The sequence below is a fragment of the Corvus brachyrhynchos genome, unplaced genomic scaffold (genome assembly GCF_000691975.1).
Source record: "Corvus brachyrhynchos isolate BGI_N302 unplaced genomic scaffold, ASM69197v1 scaffold130, whole genome shotgun sequence".
Classification (NCBI taxonomy): Eukaryota; Metazoa; Chordata; class Aves; order Passeriformes; family Corvidae; genus Corvus; species Corvus brachyrhynchos.
In genome coordinates, this window is record NW_008236193.1 from 133,389 (window position 1) to 142,269 (window position 8,881).

The 8,881-nt window shown below is 57.9% G+C and overlaps 2 protein-coding genes across 2 annotated transcripts in view; one reads left to right on the forward strand and one right to left on the reverse strand.

Annotated features, from left to right (window-relative positions):
- OAZ1 (ornithine decarboxylase antizyme 1) overlaps positions 1–8,198 on the reverse strand; it is a 30,923-nt gene extending 22,725 nt beyond the window's left edge. The window contains 1 exon segment of the mRNA XM_008639400.2: positions 8,131–8,198. Coding sequence (XP_008637622.2) covers positions 8,131–8,198 — 68 coding nt within the window.
- Positions 1–8,881, forward strand: part of LOC108447815 (RNA-binding protein 25-like) — a 32,513-nt gene that overhangs the window by 18,872 nt on the left and 4,760 nt on the right. The window lies entirely within an intron of this gene.

Below are 8,881 nucleotides of genomic sequence, written 5' to 3' on the forward strand. Positions count from 1 at the left end.
TCCCATCCAGCCCTGCCCTCTGGCACTGGGAAGCCATTCCCTGGGTCCTGGCCCTCCGTGCCTTGTCCCCAGTCCCTCTGCAGCTCTCCTGGAGCCCCTTTAGGCCCTGCAAGGGGCTCGGAGCTCTCCCTGGAGCCTTCTCCTCTCCAGGTGAGCAGCCCCAGCTCTCCCAGCCTGGTTCCCCAGGGATGTGAGGGTACTCTCAGGGACAGATCCTGGCTGGCAGGGACACTGGGTACCTTTCTGCTGGAAGAAGCCTGGGCAGCAGCTCCCCTCCTGCTCTTCTGCTCACTCCTCCACCCGTGTTGATTCCATCAACACTTTCAGGATTGTTACCACCAGAGCCTGCAGGCTCCTGCCTCAGCTCCTGGGCACACTGCCCTTGCCCTGCATGTCTCTGCACCTTCCTGCCCCATCCTGGGGCACATTTCATTCCTTTGTGCCTTTTTGCCAGCAAATACCAGACTGGTGTCGTAGCTGATCATGGGAACCACTTCAGTCTGTGGCGAACTCTGTGATTGAAGGCGTGATCACAGCCCTGCCCAAAATACAGCACAGGCGGCTGAGAGCGGAGTGGGAATGAGGGTGTTTGGTCAGGAGGGAGAAGAGAAGGCTCAGAACTCACATCACCATGTGGGTTGGTGAGAAAACCAGGGCAGAGCTCCAGGCTGGATGATTCCTGAACTCAGGAGCCACCTGGGTGGATCCCTTGTCCAAATCTCTTGGATCACCTTCCCCCAGCCAGCTGGGCAGAGCCACTCAAGGTTCACTCCTGAATCCTCTTCTCTGGCAGTCAGTGAAAGATTCCACCTAACTTTGTATTGATCACAACAAGTTGGTGGATGCAGCCTGGCTTTTCCAGGACGTTTGCTTTCTCCTGGTGCTGGCAGGGAGCTGAGGAGGAGGAGCAGTCCTAAAGCTGGGCCTTTTTGATGCCTGTGAGCTCTGTGATTTCCTTCTAAATCTCCTGTAACCCCATGGAGAGCTGGGGGTGTTCACCTGGAGAAGAAAAGGCCTGGGGAGTCCTCAGAGCCCCTTGCAGGGCCTAAAGGGGCTCCAGGAAAGCTGCAGAGGGACTGGGGACAAGGCATGGAGGGCCAGGAGCCAGGGAATGGCTTCCCAGTGCCAGAGGGCAGGGCTGGATGGGAGACTGGGAAGGAATTCCTGGCTGTGAGGGTGGAGAGGGGCTGGGATGGAATTCCCAGAGCAGCTGGGGCTGCCCCTGGATCCCTGGCAGTGCCCAAGGCCAGGTTGGACAGGGCTTGGAGCAGCCTGGGACAGTGGAAGGTGTCCCTGCCCATGGCAGGGGGGGGGGGGGGTGGGGTGTTGGGTCCCTTCTCACCCAAACTCTGAGTCCCTGACTCAGCAGAGCAGCCTCGGATGGATCCAGCACCAATCCAGTGTTTGGGATTGAGCACAGCCCTGGCAGCTGGGGGTGTTCAGGGTGACCAGGGACATCAGCCACAGCCACATCCCTGCTCCCAGTGCCCCACAGATGGGCCCTGCCCAGCTCTCCCAAAGCTTTGTGTTTGTGCTCCAGGCTGGAGGGGAGATTTCATGGCTTTGCTGCTGCTGCAGCCCAAACCATGCTGGCTCCAGTGTGCTGGAGCTGGGTCCTGGCTTCCAGGGCCAGGCTGATGGCAATCCAGGATCCAGGGTTATGGCAAGGAGGGATGAACCTCTGTCCATCTCTCCCTTCCCCTCCAGTCTCACCCCGGCTTTCCTGCAGGTTGGTGATGCCTTGGGGAGGCTCAAGCTTTATTTTAAACACAAATCTTGTTGTTTGAGCAAGACATGTCTTAGGAACAGATGTCCTGCACAGGGACATATTGGGAAAGAACTGGAAAACATTTGAGATCTTGAGCTTTGACGTCTCCTCGTTGCACTGGACAAAGCCTGGTCTGCAGGGTGGGTCAGGGCTGGTGAGCAAAAACGGGAGAAAACTGATTCATTAAGAAGTGGCTTTGGAAAGGGAGTTTCCTGCTGCTTGGAGTCCTTGCTGGTTTGGTTCTTGCTTGTTCCTATTACACAATATGTTGCATTTGGCATTGCTCTATGAAAGGAGGGAGAGGGAAAGCTGGAGCAGAAGGGGCTTCACTCAAAAACCTCATCCCCAGGTCCCAGCCCTTCCTGTCCTGCTATAACTCACAGCAGTTTGGAGCTACAGCTTTGGAGAAGGAAAGTCATCATCAAAGTTTCCAGACCTCGGAGAGATGACAAAAGCCCTCCATGAGGACCCCAGCAAGTGCCTTAGAGGGACAAAGAGCACCAGAGCACAGTCCTGGTCTTGGCATGGGGACAAAGAAGGAACCCAAACCCCTTCAGCCTTCCCGGATTGTCCCAAAGGAGCTGAGAAATCCATGGTGTGAGGCAGGGAAGGGAGAGCAGCCAGGCCTGGCAGGGTGAAACCTCTGCCCTTGGTTTCTGGAGTCTGCTAAATTTTAATTGGGGAATTTCTGGTCTGATAACAGGGAGAGAAATGGGGAACAGGGAGGGAAGCACGGAGAGACTGGGAAACCCCAGCCGAGGTCTGGGGGTGGATAGGAAGTTCCTGCTATTTTTGCTGTCCCTGCAGGACTTTCTGCTGTACTTTATGGTGGATTTTGTACTTTTATGACCCTTTTAAGACCTGAAGCCTGCCTGGAACATCTCCTCCCTCCCCATGTCCCACAGACCAGCAGCCCCTGGTGCAGCTGCCAAGTCTGGGAGCATCCCCATGGTGCAGGGATGTTTCTCTGGACATGGATTCGTTGCTTCTGTCCTGTGGGGCCAACCTGGAGCCCTGGGAAAGGTGTTAAATCCACCAGGACCTGCTCTCCAGTGGATGCCATCATCCCAAAGAGGCCGGGGGCTTTTTGGGAGGAGCTGAGGAACAGCTCCTCCTTCCCACAGAGGCAGAGCCCTCTCATTCCCAGTGCCCTGGGTTGTTTGCAGGTGCCTGTTCAGAGCAGAGGGAAGCAGCTCCTTCATTGGGAAGGATTTGGGAAGGGAGGAACAGACTGGGATCTGCAGCCCCCAGTGCCAGAACGTCTCTGGGTAAATGCACCAACGCTCCATCCATCAGGAAAGCCAAAAAAGGGGAGGATTTGTCATCATTGGGGTGTTAAATATTCCCAGGCTGTTCCACCCAAAGCTTCGCTTACCCTAAATCTCCTTTTGCCTCGGTTTCCCCTGGCATGGCTGTTCCAGACTGAGGGTGCCACAGCCCCCAGCCCTTGGTGGGACAAACATTGTGGCCGCTTTTCCATCCCAAATGGCGCTTCCAAGGAGAATTCCTTTGGAATGCCATGTCCAAACGGAGTCACGTTCTCCTGGGAGTGACAAACAGCTGTGAATCTTCAAAGAGAGCAGTGATCAGCCCTGAGTGGTGCTGGGCTGGGAGGAAAGGGGTCGTGGAACAGTTATGGAAAGGACTAAAAGTAGGATTTAACAGGACCTGGATCTTCGTTCCCCGCTGACCTGAATGAGCTCCTTCTGCCAGGGAAAAGGAGCGAAAACCTCTGAGATTGGTGAATTGGAGTTTTTAGGGCACACGTGGATCCGTGGGTGGGCAGAGTGGCTTTAACGTGGAGCTGCTCCGGATGCCTGTGGGTCATTTCAGGGGGTGATGGGATGAGCCCATGGAAGGCTCTCCCTCCACTGTCACTGCCGTGTTCTGTCCTGGCTGGTGGCTTGGGGGTGTCCATCCCCCCTGTGTGGTCCCAGTGACGTCCATGAGTTGCAGGAGATCCTGGAGCCATCCCCAGGGCAGGATCCTGTGCTGTGCTCAGGCTCAGACACAGATGTCACAGCAGGATGTCACAGCAGGATGTCACAGCACGATGTCCCTCTCTGTTGCCTCTCCTGCTCTTCACAGAGCTCTGCCAAGCTCATTTCATCCAACAGCACATCCACAGCTCCTGACCAGTGACAAAAGTGCTCCATGTGTGTTTTGTGTGCCTGCCAGCCTGATCTTGTCACCGTGCTGGGGTGGCCCAAACTCCAGCCAGTCCTGGGACTGAGGTCACTGGACCACAGTAACCTGCAGGGACCAGGACCTTGGCACAGGACCTTGTCTGCTCCTTGTCCTGTCAGCTCTGCCAAACCTGTCCCCAGCACGATTCCTCCATCACTGGGAGTGATTGTGAGACAGCCCCGACCCTGAAGGTGACCAGGACACTGCTGCCAGGGGTGGGTGTGTGCAGCACCACTGCTCCATGGATGGGTGGATGGAGGGATGGATGGATGGATGGATGGATGGATGGATGGAGGGATGGATGGAGGGAGGGATGGATGGAGGGAGGGATGGATGGATGGATGGACGGAGGGATGGATGGATGGACGGAGGGATGGATGGATGGACGGAGGGATGGATGGATGGAATGGATGGAGGGAGGGATGGAGGTGTGGATGGGTGGATGGAGGGATGGAGGGATGGATGGATGGATGGATGGAGGGAGGGAGGGAGGGATGGATGGATGGATGGATGGATGGATGGACAGACGGAGGGATGGATGGATGGATGGATGGATGGATGGATGGATGGATGGCTGGCTCCAGCCGGGGCTGGGAAGCCAGAGGTGCCATGGGAGAGCTTTTCTAACAGGTGTGATCCCCTTTTCCATGCTCAGCTGGAGGAATGTGTTGAGCTGGTGCTTGGTCTGCAGCATCTGCCCCCAAAGCCCTGTGGTGGGGTGTCCTCCCAGCCTGGGCCATAGGCAGGATGTCCCCTTCCCTTTAAACAAAGAGCCATCACTTTTCTGGCTTGCATTCCCACCAGGCTGAAGGGGTAAGAGGAAGAAGGAGATCCTCCAAGATCCCAGAATCCCAGACTCATTTAGGTTGGAAAAGTCCTCTGAGACCATCAAGTCCAATCTGTGCCCAGTCCCCACCTTGGCACCAGCCCAGAGCACTGTGTGCCACCTCCAGTTGTTCCTTGGTGACTCCACCACCTTCCTGGGCAGCCCCTTCCTATGCCTCACCACCCTTTCCATGAAGAAATTCCTCCTGATGTCCAATCTGACCCTTCCCTGGAGCAGCCTGAGGCCGTTTCCTCTTGTCCCATCGATGCTCCGAGCTGTGGTTCTTTAAACCAGAGTGGTACCAGCCCACAGAGCTCCCATCTTCCCTCACCAGTTCCACAGCATCTCAAACCCAGGAGAGGAGACAGAAGATCCCCTTGGCAGTGTTTTCCAGCTTAACCAAATCCCTGAAGCTATGAGGAAGTGCCCAGGTCTGAGTTCTCAATCAGAACTGGCACCAGAAGCTTTCCAGGCCCATGATCTGCAATCAGCCCTCCCAGGCATGTGGAGCCCATCCCGGTATCAGCTGTGGGAATCAGCTCATGCAGAGGCTGCTCCATCTCCTGCTGGCTCCCTCCAGCCCCACCCCTGGGGATGTGGAGCCACAGGAACATCCAACATCCAGACTGCTCCAGGCCTTCCATCATCCGCACCTCCACAAGGAGATCGCTCAGCTCGGCGCATCTGAAATCTCCGTGCTGACAGATGGGATCTGACAGGAGCGGCACAGCTGGCAGAGAGGAGACATCCCTTCCCTTCCTGAAACCTCCCAAGGGCTCCATAATAACCCCAGTGCTTGGGAAGCTCTGTGGTTCCTGCAGGAATCATCTCCCGGGTGGATGTGTTGGTTCCTCGGGGGAAGGAGGCAGAGGCTGTGCGTCAGCACAGCCATTGCGCAACCCCCTAGGCTGGGAAGAGCTGCTGGATCCAGCTGAAAGAGGAATTTGGGGTCAGCGGAATATTGCTGTCAGCACTGGGCCGTGGCCAGGTTGCCGTGGGGACACCTGTGCCTTTGGGGTTTGGGTCGTGCAGGGAATCAGGGTGCTCTTTCACCCCATCTCCTGGAGAGTTTTGGCATTTCTGTGATCCTCTCTTCCACCAGCCCTGCATCCCCAACCACATCTAAGGGAAGGGGGGAGGGCTGGGAGACACCAAGCACCTCCAACAAGCCCATGCAGCTCCTGGATGAGCTCCGCACGCAGCTCCTGCAGGTCTTTGGTGCTGGCAGCGGGGGACCTGCCCTGTGCAGCCCCAGTGGCCCCCAAGGGACAATGCCAGTGTGGGGGTGACACAGCTGGAGCTGGGAATTGCCCACAGAGCTGTGTTGTGCCCAGGGCACCTGGCTGAGCAGGGAGCAGCCAAATTCCCAGGTCTAAAATCAGGCCAAGAGCCCAACCCTGCTCGGGTTGGAGGGTAAAGGCTCCAAAGGCTGGGAGGTGTTCTGGAGTCCCAAGCCTTGGGAACGTGGTCAGGCAGGTTCTGGTGGAGCCAGGGATGAAATCCTGGGGGAAAACCTGCAGCCAGCCCGGTGAGCAGTGGCAAAGCCACCAGAGAGCCAGCTCGAGCATGTGCCATGCCTCGGACCTGTGGCAGGAGGGGACAGAACCAGGCAGGGGCTGGGAGCTCTGGGGAGAGAGCAAATTGCACAGAAAGAAGGAGAATTCATCCCCAGAACCAACCTGTGCCGAAAATACCCAGTGACTAATTTTATCCCTTTCTGATTGCTTTTTAACTGCGAGTTATTAAAAACGGGGAGAAGGGAGACGATGTCCTGGTGGGAGGATGAGTGAGCGTTGCCATGGCAGTGAGGGGATGCTGCAGCACAGCCCGGACCACGAGTCACGAGGGCAGAGGCGAGTGGACAGCCCGGGCAGCCAGGGAAGAGGGGCTGTGTCATCCAGCCAAGTCCAGAGTCAGCATTTAGCCTGGACGCCGCTCCCCTGCCCACCCCTGCTCTCCCACCTGCCTCTCTCCGCCTTCTCTCCCAGCCGGATCGGGTTTCCCCCTCCCTGAGCTCACCCCTTTCCATAGCCGCTTTTATCAGGCTCAGAGCAAGGAAGAAGTCGGGATTTGGGGGGGTTCAAGAGATTAGGAAAGAATTTGCCTCTGGGAATCTCTTTCCTCCATCTGCCCGGGATAAACTGTGCAATGGAGGTGGAGGCTTTGCAGCTCCACGGGGAACTGCTCCGAGCTAAACGTGTGGAGGCAAAAAAGCTGCCGGCCCCTCCCGGCTGCGGGAACGGGGTGTTGAAAGGTCCTGGGAAGGGTGAGGAGAACTCTCTATCCCGTGGCTCCATGGAAGGATGAAGTGGGAGGGTGTTTGCCAGAGCTCTGCGGGTGCAGACGGTGCCTGCTGAGCCCCTGGGATCTTTCCTGGAAGGACCAGCTCACCCACGGGAGGCAGGAGCACGGAACAAACCTGGGAGCAGCATGGGGAACGGGATTAACTGGGAGAAAAGGGGATTTTATTTGGCCTGTTTATGATTTTCTGCTTTCATCGTCTCTCTATAAAGCAACTGGTAAACTATAAAGCCAGTTAACAACCCTGACCCTGCTGGAGTGGGAATACAAGCGGGAAAACTGCCCTGGGAGTGTGCCCAGCGCTCTGGCGGGTGTGGGGGCTTTGTGTGCAGCCCCATCCCTCCTCCATCCATCCATCCATCCATTCATCATCCATCCATCCGTCCATCCATCCATCCGTCCATCCACCTTCCACATTGTTCATCCCACAGTGTGCTCAGCCCTGTCCCTGCCAGCGAGGGGAAATCCCTGCCCTGGAGAGCAGAGGCTGCTCCTGAGCTCATGTGCTGAGAGCTCCTAAAGCAGGACCTGGACCCAGCCTCACCAGGTGTCCTGGTTTATTCCTCCTTTGGAAAAATGTCAATACTGCAGGTATGAAATATTCTACAATTTCAGAGATTTGGGGTTTTTTTGAGCCTGAAGCCTCTCCGTAAGAGCAATGTCCTCAAAGCGGGATGTGCCAGAGACGTGCCGGACTGGTCCCAGTCACTGCTGCACCACATCCCTGGCACAGGAGCTCTGCCCGTGCTGAGCTGGGAGCTCGGGATAACCCCCACAGGCAGGGCCAGAGCCCGAGGGTCTTTTGTAGCCCCCCAGATGGGATCCTTCATCTCCTCCCTGTGTCCTGGGAGTGGGTGGGATGGGACATCCCCTCTCCCACCTGCCCAGGAGGTGCCTGTGGCTGTGACAGGGCTCCCGGGGACGGGGACAGGGACATCAGAGGGGTCAGAGGGCAACAGACCTCTCCCAACACTGGCAAAAAGGGATTTTCACTGGGATTGTCTGAGCGCTGCTGCTCCCAGGGGGATTTCTCATCCTCTCTCCTTACCTGTGCCTGGCAGACTTCTGCTCCACCTCTGCACCCCCAGCACCCACATCCATCCCTCCATCACCCATCCGTCCCTCCCACAGCTGGCTCAGACACCCGGGCCTGGTGTCAAACAGCCTTGTCCCCTCCCCGTGCTCTCCGGCGGTGTCACAGAGGGACAAACCCCCTGGCAGGTGCCCCTGAGAGCCGCACCCCGTGCCCGGGGCAGCCCCTGCGCTCGGGGCCGGGGCTGAGCTGCCTTTTGTGGTGCTCGGGCCCCGGTGATTGGGCGCTATTTTGCTCCGGCTCCCCTCGGCAGCTGTTGCTGTTCTTTACCCGGGAGAGCCGGGGCCGCCCGGGGGCTGCAGCCGAGCAGGAGGCGGCGGCCGACCCCAGGTACGAATTTCTGTGGCTTTTAACCCCTGATGCGGGCCAGCCCCCGGGCAGCCCCTGGGCACAGCCCGGCTCCCTCTGGCCGCGAGGGATCGGGAGCCGCGGGGCTCAGCCCCGGGCGAGGGTGACAGCGAGAGCGGGGCAGGCGAGGGGACTATTTTTGGAAGTTTCTTTGATGTGAGTCAGCGGTGAAGGCGACCTCGGGAGCCCGTGCAGGAGAAGTCCCGGTGGCAGCAGAGCGGAGCTGATTATTTGTTAAGTGCCTGCGATTTTGAGCGTTTAAGGGCGGATCTGGCGTGCGGGGCGTGAGTCCCGGGGAGCGGGATGGGCGGGCAGGAGGGATGGGTGGGAGGGCTCCTGGGCAGGGGCAGCCCCACGC